The sequence below is a fragment of the Liolophura sinensis genome, chromosome 10 (assembly GCF_032854445.1).
Source record: "Liolophura sinensis isolate JHLJ2023 chromosome 10, CUHK_Ljap_v2, whole genome shotgun sequence".
Lineage (NCBI taxonomy): Eukaryota > Metazoa > Mollusca > Polyplacophora > Chitonida > Chitonidae > Liolophura > Liolophura sinensis.
In genome coordinates, this window is record NC_088304.1 from 1,698,324 (window position 1) to 1,720,506 (window position 22,183).

Sequence of the window (22,183 nt, forward strand, 5' to 3'; positions counted from 1 at the left end):
TTTGTCTACAGTAACCCTATAGCCGAAATATGTGACCTTATGCAGTAGGTTGAGGTTATCGGGATGTAGCGTGGCAGGTATGAAAGGCTTACGTGTTTCTTGTACAGTAGGCCTTATACACAGTTCAGTACCGTACGTATTATATAAGTAGTTAATCTCTGCATGTGCCTGTAGACAGTTAACATACATGTAAACCCACAATATACTGTTTACGGTTGGTAAAGTACTAGAAGTAAGAGTATGCATGGTTAATATTACTAGTAGACTTGAACTAATTGTGTGAACTATAAATAGGCCTAACTGGATGCTTGACGGGATTGTTTGATTCACCACAGAAAGATGATTGAGTGGCCGGCCGACTGATGATTTATTTGATCGATTGATTGATTTAATTAGCCTAATTGTTTGAGTGATTTAGTGACTGGTTAATTGAAGATTGGTTGGCTGATTGATTTGATTGATTGGTTGATTGATTTGCTGATTGGTTGACTAGTTAACTGATGAAAAGAAAGGAAAAAGCTCGTGGTTAAAAAAAAATTAGATTTGTTGGAATGGTTATTTATTAAATCAGGTATGAAAGCTTTAATTTTTAAGGAAAAAAATTAACCACATTATGTGTCATGTTTGAAGGTACGTATTTGAAGTCTTTTATTTGACATGGGCCATATACGGTCTTTTGAGACCTATCTCAGTTAAATCAACTAAAATTTTACACGAACTTCAAGCCAAGTTTACATTTATGGGAGGGGCGCATGGGGCTGTGACGCGGAAGAATGATGAGGGTACGGGGGTCATGTTTTAAGCTTGTTACAGAATGTATAGTCATATCCATGAAATCCTTTAAAGGATCATGTGTCATTTTTCTGATGTAGTCGACATTTACTCCTGTCTGAGGCCGTACTATGCATGCATGTGGTCTGGCCCATCGACCTGCAGGCAGTTGCATGTAAGTATAGGCCTGTTAGTATAAACAAACCTTACAAACCTGTTTCTGTCTTATAGATACTTTTAACCGTTTCCATCATTTTATTACTTCATTTCATTTCCCTTTTGAGAACATCATGTTATATTAAGTTCGCCCAGGAATTGTGTTTATTTCTTGTCAGCTAATGGCATGTGTGCACTTCGTTCCATTTGATTTATGTAAGAGTTAAAAGTAAGTTTCAGGTTTTAGGTAAAGGATCTATATTAACCAATAACAAAGCCAGCACACAAGTACTCCCATTGCTACATCCGGTGACGTCATGGGCAGCTTTGCACTTTGTCAGGGCGGTGGGTTGACAGGAGCTTTTGTAGGTATGTAAAACGTTTGCAAGTGGATATTTGTGCAGCCACAAGGCCGTTTTGTTCGACTTTATGCAGATTTAAAACTGTAAAAGCTTCCAGATCGCTCAAACAAAAGTCTCACGAAGTCAAAAATGTAGGGTGCTTTGAAGAATGAAGGGCGCATGTCCAAATTCGGCCATATTGAAAATTCAGGACGGGAATTATGCTATCAAAGTCAGCCTGTTGTAAGTCCTCAGAGATCAAATAACTTCACCTTATTCGGCTTTTTAGGCGAGGTAGGTGTTAAAACACGCTCGTGATTTGGTTATAACGTGAGGTGATCGGATCAACTGTGTGCAACAATGATCGGGTGATCGGATGTTGAATGACGGTGTTGTTGTTGTATGCTGCAGAGCTGAGATGCGAAGCAACACGATTTTGTCAAAAGCTGTGTATTTCTGCCTTCCTTGTAGAAGGTCAAACGTCGTTATTTAGCAGGCCTCTTAACCATGTGGGATGTATTTGACGAAAATGTCCATCATTGTGGTGTGGTAAGCGTTAACTGGCATAAAACAACCGTGCCAGTGCTGTTTCGAACTGAATCTCGCCCCTCACACTCACATTTAGGCTAGTCCATCTAAATGGACTCGGTGAGTTATTTGAAAATTTTGACATTCATCATAATACTGAGTCCATCCTATCTCTCCAGAAACATGTTACAGATTTCACACCTCCCACCTCCAACTCGCTCATGCCAACTAAACACAGGTCCTTAGCTTATTTTTACGTCAGTCCCCAGTTGAATCTTGAATATTTCAATGGGAACACATTTATCAGGAAGATGACATTTAGTGATGTTTGTCATGATTTCTTCAATGACAATGACACAACTCCCCAAGTAAGCCCTAGTTGTCATTTGTGAATTTCTGGATTGGTGAATTATATTTTATAAAATTTATACCCTCGTACAAAATGTAACATAAAGTAAAGTAAAATATACATGATTTGAATAACAAATTAGGTAGGCTTAATTCAGGTTCTTGATTTCAGTCATAGGCATGACACTTCAGTGGTGGCAGCTTGTTAGTGGCAGGGACTCGCTGTCATATGAAGAAACAGTCTGTACACACATCTAATGGCTGCTCGTCACCTGACTGAAAAATTTTCAAGTACGATGTTCAAACCTAAGCATACATACATACACAGTGGAGTTTCTGTTTCATAGAAGTACCATGTAGTGGCGATGGTACGTTTGCAGGAAGTTATAGAGTTGGTTAACTCTTATCGAGCAACGCAGTTGCGAGAGTTACCATGTGAAACAGCCCCAGATGTGTTGGATTAATGTTAGAGAATATTTACAACTGTTCACTGTTAAAAGGGAAGTTTTAATGTATATGTGAACAGCAGGTCATGCTCCTTGCCATGGGTTGGACACATTTGTTGCTGTGTCACACCATAACTCACACAACTACATTGCTCAATGACAGTTACCCCACCCCGCTGCTTGGGTTCACGCAGAAGTTAGGTGAATCCTGCATGTTTTCATTACAATCATTAAAATGTGTCAATAGTGTATTGAGGTCACATGAAGTGTTTACTATTTGTAAATCACTATACTATTCCCACAACTTCTGGAATGTGTGCAAATGCCACAGTGCAGACTTAGGCTAATTTTGGGAAGCTCTGTTATCAAAATCACAAAGAAAGGGATATAACCTGGTAGATCCTAGCATGACACTGACACATGGAAACGAGATGGATTCCCTTGTTGGCCTAGAGAATTTCAGTGCTGGCTCACTGAGGCATTGTGTTTGAATTCAACTTTCTGTGCCACTGTGCTGTGGCATCTGGAGGTTTGTCATCAACCTGGCAAGGGCAGAAATTACTGCTAAAGTTCTAGTAGTGCCAATAATGAATATAGTTTCTTTATGCAGCCAACAAGAGATGTGGATTTACTGTAATGAAGACCATCACTACTGTGAAAAGGAGATACAGTTGGCATAATATTCCCATCTTCCTACCAGAAAAGTTGATACTGTGCTTCGTAATCACCTTTGCTTTACTGTCAGTCTTCAGACAACTACTCTTTTGACAGCCAGTTGCATTGCAGCCAGCATACTTCCGCCAGGGCATTTTCAGCCAACCATTGATCATCCCGTATAAGCATGTATTTACATTTTTTGAAGTAAATGCATGTATGTTTGGCAGGGAGTCATAGAAGTTGTGTTCACCTCTAATTTCTATTGAGCCTATTTTGCCTCAAAAAGATCCCCCATCCCCCCTGATAACTCTTAACGCGTCAGTGTGCAGGGAAATATTTCTCATATATATCTCATTATTTCTCATTACAGCCACATTTCAAGTTGTTTTGAACTTCTGTCAGTGTCAGTAACTAAGGTTGAATCTGATTAGATCATGAGTCATGCATATTTGTGTAGCAAAGTTCAGGGCTTTGATTACGGTTCAGTAACTCAAGGTAGATGATGTCAGACATCGATAGTTTGATTAAATGAAGATGAATATTCCAGACTTAGCAGGTATACCGAGAAGTTAACACTTCTCAGACAAATTCTGCTAAGTGAGCCCTCATTTGAGGTCAGTATGGGAACTTGTGGAGGAAGTCCATTAAAGATACATGAAAAGGTACTATAAACCAAGAATATGGTTTAAAGGAAAATGAAAAAAAAGATATGCCCCCTCCCCACCCAAAAAATTAGAAATATTTTTGTTTTAATTCTTGAGGCATATTTAATATTTCTAATTAAACTCTCTATTTAATGCATATTTTCTGTCAATGGTCAGAAATATAAAGAATTGATGTCATCGATGACATTAGCATTCTGGGAAAGTTGTTTTAACAGCTAACATCATTGATGTTACCACAGCACACGGCTTAATTTCCAGACTGATGGCTTGGAACCTGGGAAAAATAAGTCTAAAGCCATTTTTACGCCCTAAGAAGAAAGTGTGAGAAGGTTTTTTGCATTTCCATATGTTAAGCCCCATCATATACCCTGTATTCAGAAGTAAAAAACGATTGTATTCATGTATGGTGTATCCTTAAAGTTGGTGATATTAAGGGCTTTATAAGTTTCTTTATTTCTTAGGCTTCTCATTAATGATTGGTCAGATTTAAAGGAAGGCTCTTTGTTTGAAATGTGTTTTGATGTTTCTAATGCAGAGGGTTTCATAGTAAATTGCAATGTTTTTCTTACATGGTCAAAGTTACAAGTCAGGTTTATCACCACCAGGGGGTTAGCCGTAAATTTGAATCAGCCTGAGGGTGTCCAAAAAGTCATTATTGATAGGGTGTCCAGAAGGTGATTATTGATAGGGTGTCCAACAGGTCATTATTAATAGGGTGTCCAAAAAGTCATTATTGATAGGGTGTCCAAAAAGTCATTATTGATAGGGTGTCCAAAAAGTCATTATTGAAGCCATTTTGTTTGGGCCGTATGTCCAGATTTCCTGTTTTCCTGATCTCTCCAAAGTTAATAATGCCCCAGAAAAAAGGGAGTCCTAACAGAAGTAACCCTAGCTGTTATTTATGGACAGTATAAGTATGAAAGAAGGCTTTTAAGGGTATTCTCTGATTTCATCAAAATCCATGGGAATCCAGTGGAGCCCTGTATGTTCGAATTGCTCTTTAATATCTTTTCTCATGGCAAATAAGCCAGAAAGTTTGAGCTATATCACAGATAATTATTTTTTTTCATATATGTGTCTGTCCAGATCTTACTAGTCACATAAATAATGATTTTGTTTTTTACTGTTTCTTTACACGAATCTAGATATAGTTTTGGTTACCCAAAATTTCTCATTCTTTTTGTATATGAGAGAATGACTTTCAGTGCAATTTTTGTACATTTTTAATTTGATTTTGAAGATAAAACTATATTGGTTGAATTGGCCTGTTTCATAGCTTCACAGAAAGTATAATTTTATCTTTCAACACACATGGCTTCAGGATATGCTTGAATAAACGTCGTGCAAACATGCGAAAAGTTTGAAGAATTATAGTATGGGAATATTTGGGTAAATGGATTTCCAGATTGCCATTGTAATAGGAGTGTTGGTAAGAAGATAAAAGCTTTGTACAGATCAAATATCTGGATTCTGTGACACTGACATAGAGTGCTTCCCCATCATAGTGTGATACACATGCACGTTTTCTCTATTATTGACATTAACTACTTGACCAACAGCAGTCATTTGACAGATTATTTCGGATTTTGACCTGGTGCCGTGGATAAATATTGTAGTTTTGCCTGTTTCTATTTCCTTATGATTTGATGTGTAAGGTAAAGATAAAAATTTTGCCTAGTATAAGTCCTTGTTTGCCTGTACAAATATGGAAGTTTGTGTCACCTGCATAGAGGAATGATGAAAAAGTGGTGGTAATCTATGGGTTCCTCAAGGAAAGGTTAGCTGTCTGGGCTGTAAGGGGAGGAAACCAGTGTGGTGAGTGTAAACCACTGCCCTTTGCAAGGTATTTAATGAACCTACTGACTCAAGCTGCAGATGAATCAAGAGGTGTCTTTAATGTTATAACAAATAAATATCTTATATTGTGGCTTCTGCTTATATTGAAATACTTGTTCGAAGAGTATAAAGCTACTTTAATTCTCCAACGTTTTCACTTTTGTTCAAAGGATTTTTTAAAGCTTACTTTGAAGGCTTTATTCTTTGTAGACCGTTAAAGTTACACTTTCCACAAAGACTTGAAACTGGCCAATCCAACCAATGTAGTTTTGTCTCCAAAATCAAATTGAAAATGTGCATAAATTGCAGTGAATTTTGGCCTTTCATATGCGGAAAGGTTGAGGAATAAAGGTATATTCCTGCATCAAGTCCAGCAGATAAATTACCTTCATGCTCAGTTTGAAATGTTTACAATTGGATGCCATTGCCATGATGCACATAGGCAGGATATTTACGTGGTAAGGCTACGTGTGCGAAATGTTTCCCCAAGGCTGTGAATGATGGGATATGTTGTTGTCAGATTCAGATATGATGTGCAGTGGCCTAAGTTTGACACCTCATTTTAAATAAAAATAATTGTGTAGTCAGCAAGAGTGTATTCAACAAGGCTTAGCTATTCTGTGTACTCCTGTGTAATGTGCTTCTGATTTGGTTGTAGTTATTATCATAAATTAAGGCAATAAGGGAATACACATGTTGTGATATTCCAAAAAAAAAAAAAAGAAATTTTTAAAGTTTTGAGAGACAAGGTTCTGACCTCCTAAGATCGCACGCGGACGTAGCATTCTACCTTGAATATTTCTAAAGCTTTCCTTAAGCTGTCTCTTGTACATGTATCTTTCCATGATACAGATTAATATGCACTCAATACTGGAGTGAGAAAATATACAGCATGTTGGCATGCAGAATAACAGCAACTGTTTGTAGTGCAGCATTAGACCTGTGCATGGTCGTGAGTTTCCTCAGGGCTCTGCCCGGTTTACTCCCACCATAATGCTGGCCGCCGTGGTATATGTGAAATATTCTTGAGTACGGCGTTAAACACCAAAGAAATAAATAAATATGCAGCATTACTGTACAACTGCACACAAAGATAAACGTAAGTAAGCCTTATTTCAATATTCGGCGAAGGCTCTCGCCAACGAAAGGGTTAATGCTGGCCTGAGTATGGGCTAGATGGAAGTGTTTTTTTAACATTCACTTCATGTGCAAAATTCTGGATAAATGTATTTCTGAATATTTCTAAAAATGAAATCTGAATGCTGAATAAGGTTGGCGTGACTAGAGTGGTATTGAAGGTGAACTTCATTAGACTCATATACAACGTCCCTTAATATTCTAAAGTTGCTGTTGACTGAACGGGACATAAAGGTAAAGAAAACACTATTATTAGAAATAATATCAGATGAAAGACCATTAAACTCTGTCCAAGAAAATAATTTGATTTATTTTTTTAGAATTTGTAAAATTTGTAAAAAACTAAGTAAAATGGTTTCAAAACGTCAGATTGTATGGCAGCCTTTGTGTGACTTAGAGGTTATCATTGACTTGGTGTGTAGTTGTGGGGAAACCTGTTGTGACTGAGAGGTTATCATTAACATCGGGTGAAATAGTGGGAAAACCTGTTGTGACTGAGAGGTTATCATTGACATCGTGTGAAATAGTGGGAAAACCTGTTGTGACTGAGAGGTTATCAATGACGTCGTGTGAAATAGTGGGAAAAGCCTGGTTTGACTGAGAGGTTATCATTGACATCGTGTGAAATAGTGGGAAAAAGCTGATGTGACTGAGAGGTTATCATTGACATCGTGTGAAATAGTGGGAAACTCCTGTTGTGACTGAGAGGTTATCATTGACATTGTGTGAAATTGTGGGAAAAAGCTGATGTGACTGAGAGGTTATCATTGACATCGTGTGAAATCCTGGTTGACTGAGAGGTTATCATTGACATCGTGTGAAATAGTGGGGAAAAGGCTAATGTGACTGAGAGGTTATCATTGACATCGTGTGAAATTGTGGGAAACTCCTGTTGTGACTGAGAGGTTATCATTGACATCGTGTGAAATAGTTGGAAAAAGCTAATGTGACTGAGAGGTTATCATTGACATCGTGTGAAATTGTGGGAAAATCCTGGTGTGACTGAGAGGTTATCATTGACATCGTGTGAAATAGTGGGAAACTCCTGTTGTGACAGAGAGGTTATCATTGACGTCGTGTGTAATTGTGGGAAAATCTTATTGTGACAGAGAGGTTATCATTGACGTCGTGTGAAATAGTGGGAAACTCCTGTTGTGACTGAGAGGTTATCATTGACATCGTGTGTAATTGTGTGAAAATCTTATTGTGACAGAGAGGTTATCATTGACGTCGTGTGAAATAGTGGGAAAAAGCTGATGTGACCGAGAGGTTATCATTGACGTCGTGTGTAATTGTGGAAAAATCTTACTGTGACAGAGAGGTTATCATTGACATCGTGTGAAATTGTGGGAAAATCCTGTTGTGACATAACTGGTCTTCAATATCATCGGAAATGGCCACCATAGAATCAGAAGAAGTTTCAAATGCAATGTATGGTTGAAAAAATAAAATGTTTTTCTGGAAATTGTTTAATGGTCTTTTTCCTGACGTATACTTCACTTTAACCTTTTCTTTGCCGTTACTTCAGATCAGACAAATAATAAATCAGTCTGTCGTTGTGGTTGTTTCAGCTTGTCATGCTCCCTGCAGACCTGACCCACAGATGTAATCAGACAGACTCTCTTTAGACAAGTTCTACCAGGAACCCTACACTACCCCCCTTACACCTGGTCCCGCCCCTGAACGTCCAAACCCTGAAGGTCCAACATTCACCATGCCGTCTCGACCCAGGGCCGGCAACCTCAAAGACCCTGAAGTTGCTGCCCTATTCTCCATTGATGATCCCGAAAAAATATTTACTGACCTTAGAGAGATCGGCCATGGAAGTTTTGGAGCTGTCTACTTTGTAAGTACAGAATTTTGTAATTCTCGTGTTTGAGTGGAGTGAACTGTCATTGCATGCATGTATAAAATGGTTTGTTGGCATCCGTGGTGAATGTCCATGTAGCACCTGACCCATGAACCTCCATTTTAAGTTCATCTGGTCTGATCGTGTAATGCACTAATTGGTATTAACCAGGGCCTCCGTGGCTCAGTTGGTTAGCGCGCTTGTGCGTCCAGGCGGCGCTCACCAATGCGGTCGCTGTGAGTTCAAGTCCAGCGTGGAAAGGTCTGCCAGCCACCTGCGGATGGTCATGGGGATTCCCCCTGGCTCTACCTGGTTTTCTCCCACCATAATGCTGGCCGCCGCCGTCATGTAAGTGAAATATTCTTGAGTACTGCATAAAACACCAATCAAATAAATAAATAAATAAATTCATATTAACCTGCCATTTGTGAATGTTACTTAAGGATACAGAATCATTTCAGATTAGCTAACAGTGAAGATAGGGTCTCCTTTGGTTACCTTGAATAAATCTGCCATACCTAAAATTCAGCTAAGGATAGACGTAGCCTCGACTTGCCTATGTCTCCCACTAGCCAATCAGGAACAAGTCTGTATCCCTTTAAGAAAATGTGCCGGTACTTGTCATATGATAGTTTTTGATGATTGCTTTTTCCCTTGAAAATTATCTTTTGCAGGTTTTTTAATTTAGGGATTGGTTTTAGGGCATTTTTCTTGATCACTGATGATAGTTGTGCAGCAAAATGGCATATTTGTTCAAGATGCATGCATGTTGGTGTTAAAAAAAATGAAAGACTAAACATACATTTTTGTTTTATCCTCCAGGCTCGGAATACGGTCAATAAAGAGATTGTCGCTATTAAAAAAATGTCCTACAACGGACGGCAGTCAGAGGAGGTGAGAAAAGAGAAACTGGCTGTTGTAGACAGCATTTTCATTTGCCTGCAAAGTTAGAAGTCAATGTACAAATGTGAATTGGGTTGTTCAATATTGGTTCTGTTAAATAAAGCTGTTGGCTTGAATCCAGCTTCTTCTGGTTGTACTGCAGCTTTAAGTTGAAATTTTTCAGGTGCCTGGTGAAGTGCAGTGGTTTACTGCACACATGGGTGGCGTAAAACAGCAATCAAATAAAATAAATCCATACATGTATGAACGCTCTGGTTACCCCTCCACCCACAGCTCTCATATAAGTGAAAAATTCCTCAACATAGCAATTACCATTAATGAAATGTAACTTCAAGTTATGTGGATTGAATTTGACAGTGTTTAAGGTTTAAACGTAAGCATGTAAGTGACTTTATGGTTAAAATGAAAGTTTAAAGATGTCTGCAAATCTTGTCATCTGCTGTGATCATATCAGTGAAAAGTTCTTGAGTAAGGTGTACAATAGTAATGAAATACATAAATAAATCAGAGATATTTCTATATTTTCTAAATTTTTTTGCAGAAATGGCAAGACATTATTAAAGAGGTGAAGTTTCTGCGGGAACTAAAACACAAGAACACAATTGACTACAAAGGCTGTTACCTGAAGGACCACACAGCATGGGTGAGACTTTATATGTCCTTGTGGATTTGTTTGACTTTGTGCACAACTGGGACCAAAGATGTCATACTCTTTGAAATTTTTTCACATCAGATAACTGAATGGATTTTCTAAATTACTTTTTCATTAACAGGAAAATGTAGAAAATGCCAGACCAGGTAACTGGGGAATAATAATTGTAACCTTGGATGGAATTGTGCTGTTCTGGTGTTATCCTTGTACCTTGGCTATGCTGTTCTGGTGTTATCCTTGTACCTTGGCTATGCTGTTCTGATGTTATCCTTGTACCTTGGCTATGCTGTTCTGATGTTATCCTTGTACATTGGCTATGCTGTTCTGGTGTTGTCCTTGTACCTTGGCTATGCTGTTCTGGTGTTACCCTTGTACCTTGGCTATGCTGTTCTGGTGTTTTCCTTGTACCTTGACTATGCTGTTCTGGTGTTACCCTTGTACCTTGGCTATGCTGTTCTGGTGTTATCCTTGTACCTTGGCTATGCTGTTCTGGTGTTACCCTTGTACCTTGGCTATGCTGTTCTGGTGTTATCCTTGTACCTTGGTTATGCTGTTCTGGTGTTATCCTTGTACCTTGGCTATGCTGTTCTGCTGTTATCCTTGTACCTTGGCTATGCTGTTATTGTGTTGGTAGCTGAAGTGTACTTCGGGAACTTTTGTTACAATTCCGCTCATCAATTTCGAATCTCATTGATCAGTGTTTCAGGTTATCCATTATTTATTTATCTTTCCCACGATTTCCTCTCGCCATAATACGGGCCGCCGTCGCACATGTGAAATTTTCTTCAATGTGGAGTAAAACAACAATCAAATAAATAAATAAATATTGATCTTTCTATCTTTCAGCTTGTGATGGAATACTGTCTGGGATCTGCGTCTGACATTATTGAAGGTGTGTAGAAATACTTCATCTTTGAGTTTTTGAACTTTGAAAAAACTAACATTCAGCTTATACTTCATGTGTTTGTTGATGTATAAAATCTGTAGGGGAGTGAGATATAATGTGTTGTGGAGCAGTTGCTGGAGTATTTACCCATGTTACTAAACCATGGCTTGCCCTGGTAACCATTCAGGGAAGTACTGAAGTTCTGATAAAATGCATTTCCACCATAAGTTTTGATGGGGAAAAAACACCGCTAAACACCAATGTATAAATAAATAAAGTTGTAATGGGGTGTTGGTCTGTAAAACAGGGCTTCCCCACAGCCATGAATCTGATTGTGTTCATTTAGCTGATGGATGTAATAACTGGAAACTTGCAGCTGGTCGTGGGTTTCCTCTGGGGTTTGCCCTGTTTGCTCCCACAGTAATACTGATTGTTGAAATACTCTTGAGTACGGTGTAAAACACCAATGAAAAGTAAATAAATAAATATTGATTGGCTTGATGCTTATTAGTGAGCCTTCCTTAGTGGCTTACAAATGTGGAAGAAGTGCAGCCGTTCAACTGAGTATAACTTAATCTTCACTTTGTTTTCAGTTCACAAGAAGCCGTTGCGTGAAGATGAGATTGGGGCCATATGTAAAGATGCTTTAGAAGGGCTGTGCTACCTTCACGAGAAAGGGAAAATTCACAGGGATATTAAGGCGGGAAATATCCTTCTGACAGAAAATGGCACCGTCAAACTTGGTACGATAATCTCATTTCTTCCACCGAAGGGGACTTTAGTAGAATTAGTAATTATGGTACTTGTTTTCCAAATGCTACATTGGCGCTCGACAAGGCTGGTGTCGTTAACACAGTCTAACTTTTCTTGAAGACCACTTGTGTGGTTTATGTCAGGCACTCTGGTTCTCTACACCTTTAAAATTCACTGACATCATATGAGTGACAAAATTCTTGAGTATGGCTGTAAATACAACAGTCAGTCAGTCAGTCAGTCAATGTTGTTCTAAGGTTATGGGTATAACCAACTGAAAAGTTCGAAAAAGAAAAAAAAAAAAGTTATTGATGTGAAATGACAAGATTGTGATACCTGCTTTCTATGTTTGTTTTACAACTTACCATTAGATTGGGTGAGACAATATAACTGTAACATATGATCGTTGTTGTTTCTCCATTACAGCTGACTTTGGATCAGCATCACTACTTTGCCCGGCCAATTCCTTTGTGGGTACGCCCTACTGGATGGCTCCTGAAGTGATATTGGCCATGGATGAGGGACAGTATGACGGCAAAGCAGATGTCTGGTCCATGGGTATTACCTGTATAGAATTAGGTATAAAATGTGCACAGAAATTGGGTGTATAGAATTAGGTATAAAAGTGTGCACAGAAATTGTGTGTATGGAATTAGGGATAAAAGTGTGCACAGAAATTGCGTGTATGGAATTAGGGATAAAAGTGTGCACAGAAATTGCGTGTATGGAATTAGGGATGAAAGTGTGCACACAAATTGCGTGTATAGAATTAGGTATAAAAGTGTACACAGAAATTGCATGTATGTAATTAGGTATAAAAGGGTGCACAGAAATTGCGTGTATGGAATTAGGTATAAAAATGTGCACAGAAATTGGGTGTATAGAATTAGGTATAAAAATGTGCACAGAAATTGGGTGTATAGAATTAGGTATAAAAATGTGCACAGAAATTGGGTGTATAGAATTAGGTATAAAAGTGTGCACAGAAATTGTGTGTATGGAATTAGGGATAAAAGTGTGCACAGAAATTGCGTGTATGTAATTAGGTATAAAAGGGTGCACAGAAATTGCGTGTATGGAATTAGAAATAAAAATGTGCACAGAAATTGAGTGTATGGAATTAGGGATAAAAGTGTGCACAGAAATTGCGTGTATGTAATTAGGTATAAAAGGGTGCACAGAAATTGCGTGTATGGAATTAGAAATAAAAATGTGCACAGAAATTGTGTGTATGGAATTAGGGATAAAAGTGTGCACAGAAATTGCGTGTATGTAATTAGGTATAAAAGGGTGCACAGAAATTGCGTGTATGGAATTAGAAATAAAAATGTGCACAGAAATTGGGTGTATAGAATTAGGTATAAAAGTGTGCACAGAAATTGTGTGTATGGAATTAGGGATAAAAGTGTGCACAGAAATTGCGTGTATGTAATTAGGTATAAAAGGGTGCACAGAAATTGCGTGTATGGAATTAGAAATAAAAATGTGCACAGAAATTGAGTGTATGGAATTAGGTATAAAAGTGTGCACAGAAATTGCGTGTATGGAATTAGGTATAAAAGTGTACACAGAAATTGCATGTACGGAATTCAGAATAAAAGTGTGCACAGAAATGGCATGTATGGAATTAGGAATGAAAGTGTGCACAGAAATTGCGTGCATGGAATTAGAAATAAAAGTGTACAGAGAAATTGCATGTTTGGTATTCAGAATAAAAGTGTACACAGAAATTACGTGTATGGAATTAGAAATAAAAGCTTACACAGAAATTGCATGTTTGGAATTAGGAATAAAAGTGCGCAGTTAAGTGAACTGTGTTTGTACACGTATAGAATTACAAGTAGGTAAATTGTGCATGCAAATTAGGAATAAAAGTTTGCACAGTCTGAGGGAACTGTATATTGACTGTAATTCTTCAACTTTTTCTTGTGTTTGCAAGGTGTTTATTCAGTCAAATTCTGGGGGCATTATTTTGTGTAGACTGATAAAATTATACTTTTTGTGAAGCCTGAAATTGGCCTATCTATACAGTGTAGTTTTGTCTCCAAAATTAAACTACATAAATTGCACTGAAAGTTGCTCTTTCACCTGCGAAAAGAAGGTTTAGGGTTCCTGTATAGAGTTAGGTGAATTGAGCACACAGATTACAGAAAGTGTGTATAGAATTGGGAAATAAGCGCAGAAATTCTATGTACGTGTGTATATAGATCATAGAATTACATGAAGTGTTGACTGGATAACTTCAGTTTTTCTTTGTTTATATTATACTTTTATGTTATAAAAGACATAAGTAATGTAATTAATTACATTTGTTTGCAGCTGAGAGGAAACCCCCGTTGTTTAACATGAACGCCATGAGTGCCTTGTACCATATAGCTCAGAATGATTCCCCGACACTCTCCAGCGGGGAATGGTCCGATGACTTCAGACACTTTGTGGATTCGTGTCTGGCCAAAAACCCATCAGACAGACCTGATGCCTTGGAGCTCATGTCGGTAAGTGGTTTCATCTTTATGAAATTTGGAGCTGCTACTTTCAAAGTCTTATACGAGCACATAGAACCTTTGGTTTTTGTTTGGTAATATGCAGTTTAGGATGTGTTCTAACACTTGAGTATGCATAAAAGCTTCTTAGCTTTCTTCTTGGGGAGTAATAATGGTTTTAAACTGCACACCTCCTAAGGCCCTATTGGCCTGAGGTGTAATGTCAAGGGTGATAGGCGGGAAGAGACTGGATGGCAGGGACTAAGCATGTCCCATATTGAAAGTATGTTCATGTTATCTATGAAAATTTCGGACCACTGATGGAAAGTTCAGAGATGAGAAGGAATGAAATATTTTTGAGGGTAATTTCTTTAAAATTTCCTTTTATAGCACATTTTGGACTTCTTTTTCATGTGTCCTTTAAAATGTTTAGATACGTCTTACTAGGATTATTTACTAGGCTGGATGTGTTTTTGTAGCATGACTTCATCAAGCGCACCTACTCTGGGAACGTCATACTGGACTTGATTCAGAGGACGAAGGACGCAGTGCGTGAGCTGGATAATCTCCAATACAAGAGAATGAAGAAGATTTTGATGGTGGATACTCAGGGAATTGATAATAACGGACCTCCAGAGGAGGTTATTGCCGATGATTCTTCGCAGGTCAGTCTGGTATGCTTGTACAATTCGTAAAAATGGGTCATTGGGTCATCCTTATCACATCACCACCAAAATCACTTTGTTGGCAGTATCACATCACCACCAGAAACACTTTGTTGGCAGTATCACATCACCACCAGAAACACTTTGTTGGCAGTATCACATCACCACCAGAAACACTTTGTTGGCAGTATCACATCACCACCAGAAACACTTTGTTGGCAGTATCACATCACCACCAGAAACACTTTGTTGGCAGTATCACAGCACCACCAGAAACACTTTGTTGGCAGTATCACATCACCACCAAAATCACTTTGTTGGCAGTATCACATCACCACCAAAATCACGTTGTTGGCAGTATCACTTCACCACCAGAAACACTTTGTTGGCAGTATCACAGCACCACCAGAAACACTTTGTTGGCAGTATCACAGCACCACCAATATCACTTTGTTGGCAGTATCACATCACCACCAGAAACACTTTGTTGGCAGTATCACATCACCACCACAGAAACACTTTGTTGGCAGTATCACAGCACCACCAGAAACACTTTGTTGGCAGTATCACATCACCATCAGAAACACTTTGTTGGCAGTATCACATCACCACCAGAAACACTTTGTTGGCAGTATCACAGCACCACCAGAAACACTTTGTTGGCAGTATCACAGCACCACCAGAAACATTTTGTTGGCAGTATCACATCACCACCAAAATCACTGTGTTGGCAGTATCACATCACCACCAAAATCACGTTGTTGGCAGTATCACTTCACCACCAGAAACACTTTGTTGGCAGTATCACAGCACCACCAGAAACACTTTGTTGGCAGTATCACAGCACCACCAATATCACTTTGTTGGCAGTATCACATCACCACCAAAATCACGTTGTTGGCAGTATCACATCACCACCAGAAACACTTTGTTGGCAGTATCACAGCACCACCAGAGACACTTCGTTGGCAGTATCACATCACCACCAGAAACACTTTGTTGGCAGTATCACAGCACCACCAGAAACACTTTGTTGGCAGTATCACAGCATCACCAAAATCACTTTGTTGGCAGTATCACTTCACCACCAGAAACACTTTGTTGGCAGTATCACAGCACGACCAATATCACTTTGTTGGCAGTATCACATCACCACCAAAATCACGTTGTTGGCAGTATCACATCACCACCAGAAACACTTTGTTGGCAGTATCACATCACCACCAGAAACACTGTGTTGGCAGTATCACAGCACCACCAATATCACTTTGTTTGCAGTATCACATCACCACCAAAATCACTTTGTTGGCAGTATCACTTCACCACCAGAAACACTTTGTTGGCAGTATCACATCACCACCAAAATCACGTTGTTGGCAGTATCACTTCACCACCAGAAACACTTTGTTGGCAGTATCACATCACCACCAAAATCACGTTGTTGGCAGTATCACATCACCACCAGAAACACTTTGTTGGCAGTATCACAGCACCACCAAAATCACGTTGTTGGCAGTATCACAGCACCACCAGAAACACTTTGTTGGCAGTATCACAGCACCACCAATATCACTTTGTTGGCAGTATCACATCACCACCAAAATCACTTTGTTGGCAGTATCACATCACCACCAGAAAATTTTTTCTCTGGCTAAATGAAAGAGATAGGTATTTTAAAGAAATTGAAGAGGAAATGAAAAAAACTCTTTTTGGGGGGTCAGTCACTTTGCTCTCAACTTAAAAGTTGTAATGATGTCCTTTTGTGCTTAACATGTAGTGAATTACCAACAATTGCCCACCAAAAAGTACCTTTGTCTTTTAGCTTCACTTTGCCAGAACACATCATTGTAACAAGTCAAATGGACAAGAAAAGCAGTGAACCTTATTGAAATTCTTAAATAGCCATGAACCTTGCAGGTACAGCGTGAATTTGCCATTTGTAAATGTATGGGACCTAAAGTTTTGCCCTGAAACTCAGAAAAGTATCCCAGGATTCACTGCATTCATTGAGGTTCTTACTGACTGGTCGCCATGGGAGAGCAAGGGAGAGTCCACAAATGTAACCAACAGTTCATTAGCGAGGATTAGCAGCCAGAGCTGCCAGGTGCCGTGCAGGGTAATGAAACTTGCGGGGGGGGGGGGGGGGTGCTGTTTATTCTCTTGTCATCTTGCCGCCAACAGCTCTGATTGTGCAGAAGTAAACGCCATTAACTCGTGCGAAACTTCAGATTATACACACCAAGTGATCTAAGATGTTGAAAGGCTGTGCTTTTGGTGGAGTTTGAAGGGAATCCCTGAAAGATTACTGAATGCAAGAGTGCATCAAACTGATTATTGTTGTGCAGTTCGTTTTTTGCATATGTCTGTTTTGTTACGTCTCTGATGTATCTGGTCTCCACTGCATAAGGAGTGTTGCCAGATGTGGTTACCTGTTGTGTGACGGCTTACTTCTGGCTCTGATTGGTTTCCCTTCAACCATGTCCTAACTGCTGTCGAATAAGTAAAATATTGTATTATTAGCTTTACAAAATTTTAGTGAAAAAAGTGTTTGTGTACAATTTACACTGTCCTGTCAGGATGAGCCGATGGATGACGGGAGTAAGTCTAACAGCGTGGCCAGTCAGCAGAGCTTCCAGAGCACCTGTCGTAGTGTGAGCAGTCACAGCAGCAGTATGAATAGTCTACCAGGAGCAGTGGGGCCGGATGGGGTGGTCGGCTCAACCAGGGATAAGAGTGTAAGTAGAAATTACCTCCCCATTCTCCAAAGTTATGTCCCCTTGCGGCCAGTGCCTGACCCCGTCATTTAATGTCAGGATATAACTCCTGTCAAGACACAATAAAAATGTTGTTTGTGACATCACATGTGAGTTAGGCTGGTCACCTTACGATGACAATTTCAAATCACTGAGAAGAGAGAGAAAACATTCAAGTCATTCATGGAGTTCCAGTATTAAGACTTGAATAATCTTGGATGCCATTCCCTTGTTCTTGTATATTTGTATCCCCCTGCAAAATGTTTTGAATACTTGAAACTAATGACAGTCTATTCTGTACGATGATCTGCCTTGACCTTGTCAACAAGCTACTCATATCAGGCCTGGAGCAGAGGACGGGTTTTTTTCTTTGTTTTACTCACATCCAGAGAGCACTACATAAAATAACAAATGAAAAGAATGAGAATTGCAAGCAATGAAAAGCTTTCTGACAAAGTTCTACTCAACCTGAGGAAGAATTTGAGTCCCTACTGTGTATTGTTTATTTTTATTTAGCCTCCAACACCAGCCCCTCAAGTAGTTCAGAGACAGGTAGGCAATTGTGCCTTGCCCATATGTGTCGTTGTTGTTTAATTTGGATGTTGTGCAGTTTCCTTGTTCAGTGGATGCTCCTTCCCCTTCTTTTCTGGACACCTGAGAATTTTGTATAATGACTTGTAACCACATCCCCACAGGCATTTCGACAGTTATAGTTGTATGCCTTTATTGACATATAACCTGTAATTTCTGTTTCAGTTCTACAAATATATATCTCTGAGCCAGAGTTGTTCAAAAGTGTGTTATGAGTAAACCCCAGACTGGTTCAACATTACATTATATTTCCTGGGCCCAGTGCTAACACACTTTTGAACAACCAGTCCCTGTATAATATGGCTAGAGTTTGTATAAAGTGTGACAAAACTGTTTAATGCACTTTTGAACAACCGGCCCTTGTACAATAAGGCTAGAGTTTGTATAAAGTCTGACAAAACTGTTTAATACACATTTGAACAACCGGCCCAAGATGTTCTCTTACTGTGGTTTTCTCCACTATTTGGCAGCAGTAAATTGGTTAAATGCAACGGCTGTTTAAATTTTATGAGAAAGAGACTTTACAAGATATTTGTAAAAATGTTTATTGAAAGGAAGCATTGATCACAGCATATGTTTACGGTTAAGTTTCTCAAGGTTGAAGAAGAAAGTATGAATGTAGTACTGGAGTTTCATATTTTAATTTGTTTGTATGTACTAAGTCTATAAGATCACACTTTATTTACAAATAAGTTCCAATTTAAAATTATTTTGTTATGAACAAATACTTAGCATGTATCAAGTCTTTAAGATTACCTTTTGTTTACAAATAATTTTAAAAACTGTCACACAGCACAGTACCTGTAAGTGAGGACTGTGTTTTGGTGCAAGAATTTGTTTTCCTGGCATTTATGCAAATTTTAACTCCTTTCCAACAAATACACACAGGCATTTGCCACATTGTGGAGAGAAGCAGGTGCAAACAAGGCTCCTAGAAAGGTATTCTGTACTGCTATGATAATTTGCACCTACATGGAAGCTTGGATGACCTTGACCTTGGCAATGGGAAATATGCTAATCATAGCTGACCTTGACCTATGGATATTTTTTTTTGCTCATGCTCAGTTGGTGGATTGAGAGAAGAAGCGCATAAGTTATAGAATTGCTTGTATTATTTACGTGCGAGTTAGTTCCCTTTCTAACACAATGCATGTCTTTTGGCTCTGTAGCATAGGATCTTGAATATATAGAGTTCTGCATAAAAACACTCGGCTAATGATCATGTATATGGCACACTTGCCTCGTCTTCAGTTTTGCATGTTTTTATACATCAGTAACCCTCTCTCATTCATCTCTCTCTCGTTAATTATCTTGTTTACACACACAGTATAGCCATCATTTTATATGGCCACTCTTTTCCATTTAAATGTCTTATTCACTTATTGAAAACCACTGCGAAGACTCTTTTGTCTTCTTCAGACTGCATCAATGCTTAAAAAAGTTCTTTGCTTAGATAAACTTTTTATGTGAAACATAATGTTTGTAGAAATATATTTTACCAGGAGAAAAATTTTGAAATGTATGGTAATATACAAATTTATCAAGTGCTTAAGATAATATATATATATTTTTTTTGCTTATCCAAATTTGTTTTCATAAATTGGCTGTCATTTGTTATTATGTCATTATAAAATCTACTTCTTGTTTTCTTTTTTCCTTAAATTGAGTATAGTATATTGAGTATATGATTTAGCAGCAGTCAGTCAAACCCTCTTTTAACTCTCCTCCCACTGCTAATACCTCAAAACATGATAAAGGTAGTACCATAATATAGAAATCATTTCTCACATCCACAAGGAGACAAGTCTGGTTCTCTTGCTCAAGACTGAGGGAGGGCCTGTGGTTTCCTTGGGACTCCACCCAGTTACCTCCACACAGAAGGCTGACTTCTGTCTTGTTCATATGTACATCAGGAGTCGCTTTTGTGAAACTCCGGAAGATAATTTTTATAGGAAAATATAGTGGTGGCCCCTTGTTTAACAGCAAATGCCAATCAAATTGATTGATGGCGTGAGTTTGGCTCGAACAACTGTGTCTTCAGAGTGGAGAAATGGTATCTATATTGACATATTTGAAAGTGCACGTTTGACTTCCTGGTAGTTTGTAGTTCACATAGTTTTATTGAAATATGGCAGATGTTTTGTGCATCTTGACCCAGTTTGTGACTGAAAGGGCTGTGTGAGTGAATGTTTTTTTTTTTAGGTGCAATGTAGATATATCACACATCAGGGCTGTGCGAGGAAATGGTTGTCAGTAGGTGCAGTGTAGATATATCACACATCAGGGCTGTGCGAGTGAATGGTTATTTTTAGGTGTGGTGTAGATATATCATACATCAGGGCTGTGCGAGCAAATGGTTGTCAGTAGGTGCGGTGTAGATATATCATACATCAGGGCTGTGCGAGTGAATGGTTATTAGTAGGTGCGGTGTAGATATATGATACATCAGGGCTGTGCGAGTGAATGGTTATTATTAGGTGCAATGTAGATATATCATACATCAGGGCTGTGCAAGTGAATGGTTGTTAGTAGGTGCGGTGTAGATATATCATACATCAGGGTTGTGCGAGTGAATGGTTATTAGTAGGTGCGGTGTAGATACATCATACATCAGGGCTGTGCAAGTGAATGGTTATTATTAGGTGCAATGTAGATATATCATACATCAGGGCTGTGCGAGGAAATGGTTGTCAGTAGGTGCAGTGTAGATACATCATACATCAGGGCTGTGCGAGTGAATGGTTATTAGTAGGTGCGGTGTAGATATATCATACATCAGGGCTGTGCGAGTGAATGGTTATTAGTAGGTGTGGTGTAGATATATGATACATCAGGGCTGTGCGAGTGAATGGTTATTAGTAGGTGCGGTGTAGATATTTCACACATCAGGGCTGTGCGAGCGAATGGTTGCTAGTAGGTGCGGTGTGGATATATCATACATCAGGGCTGTGCGAGTGAATGGTTGTTAGTAGGTGCAGTGTAGATATATGATACATCAGGGCTGTGCGAGTGAATGGTTATTTATTAGTAGGTGCAGTGTAGATATATCATACATCAGGGCTGTGCGAGTGAATGGTTATTTATTAGTAGGTGCAGTGTAGATATATGATACATCAGGGCTGTGCGAGTGAATGGTTGTTAGTAGGTGCGGTGTAGATATATGATACATCAGGGCTGTGCGAGTGAATGGTTATTTATTAGTAGGTGCAGTGTAGATATATGATACATCAGGGCTGTGCGAGTGAATGGTTGTTAGTAGGTGCGGTGTAGATATATGATACATCAGGGCTGTGCGAGTGAATGGTTATTTATTAGTAGGTGCAGTGTAGATATATCATACATCAGGGCTGTGCGAGTGAATGGTTATTTATTAGTAGGTGCAGTGTAGATATATGATACATCAGGGCTGTGCAAGTGAATGGTTGTTAGTAGGTGCGGTGTAGATATATGATACATCAGGGCTGTGCGAGTGAATGGTTATTTATTAGTAGGTGCAGTGTAGATATATCATACATCAGGGCTGTGCGAGTGAATGGTTATTTATTAGTAGGTGCAGTGTAGATATATGATACATCAGGGCTGTGCGAGTGAATGGTTGTTAGTAGGTGCGGTGTAGATATTTCACACATCAGGGCTGTGCGAGCGAATGGTTGCTAGTAGGTGCGGTGTAGATATTTCACACATCAGGGCTGTGCGAGCGAATGGTTGCTAGTAGGTGCGGTGTGGATATATCATACATCAGGGCTGTGCGAGTGAATGGTTA

At 39.0% G+C, this 22,183-nt stretch overlaps 1 protein-coding gene across 3 annotated transcripts in view; it reads left to right on the forward strand.

Annotated features, from left to right (window-relative positions):
• Nucleotides 1–1,039: 1,039 nt before the first annotated feature.
• Nucleotides 1,040–22,183, forward strand: part of LOC135477245 (serine/threonine-protein kinase TAO1-like) — a 47,688-nt gene continuing 26,544 nt past the window's right edge. The window contains exons 1-12 of one of the 3 annotated variants that reach the window (XM_064757424.1): nt 1,040–1,296; nt 8,457–8,731; nt 9,557–9,628; nt 10,179–10,280; nt 11,136–11,181; nt 11,769–11,918; nt 12,355–12,507; nt 14,248–14,423; nt 14,891–15,076; nt 17,653–17,811; nt 18,346–18,381; nt 19,309–19,359. In XM_064757424.1, coding sequence (XP_064613494.1) covers nt 8,600–8,731; nt 9,557–9,628; nt 10,179–10,280; nt 11,136–11,181; nt 11,769–11,918; nt 12,355–12,507; nt 14,248–14,423; nt 14,891–15,076; nt 17,653–17,811; nt 18,346–18,381; nt 19,309–19,359 — 1,263 coding nt within the window. In that variant the 5' untranslated portion in view covers nt 1,040–1,296; nt 8,457–8,599. Of the gene's footprint in view, nt 1,297–1,472; nt 1,563–8,456; nt 8,732–9,556; nt 9,629–10,178; nt 10,281–11,135; nt 11,182–11,768; nt 11,919–12,354; nt 12,508–14,247; nt 14,424–14,890; nt 15,077–17,652; nt 17,812–18,345; nt 18,382–19,308; nt 19,360–22,183 lie in introns of those variants that run through there. The other 2 variants (XM_064757423.1, XM_064757425.1) reach the window with 2 other exon arrangements.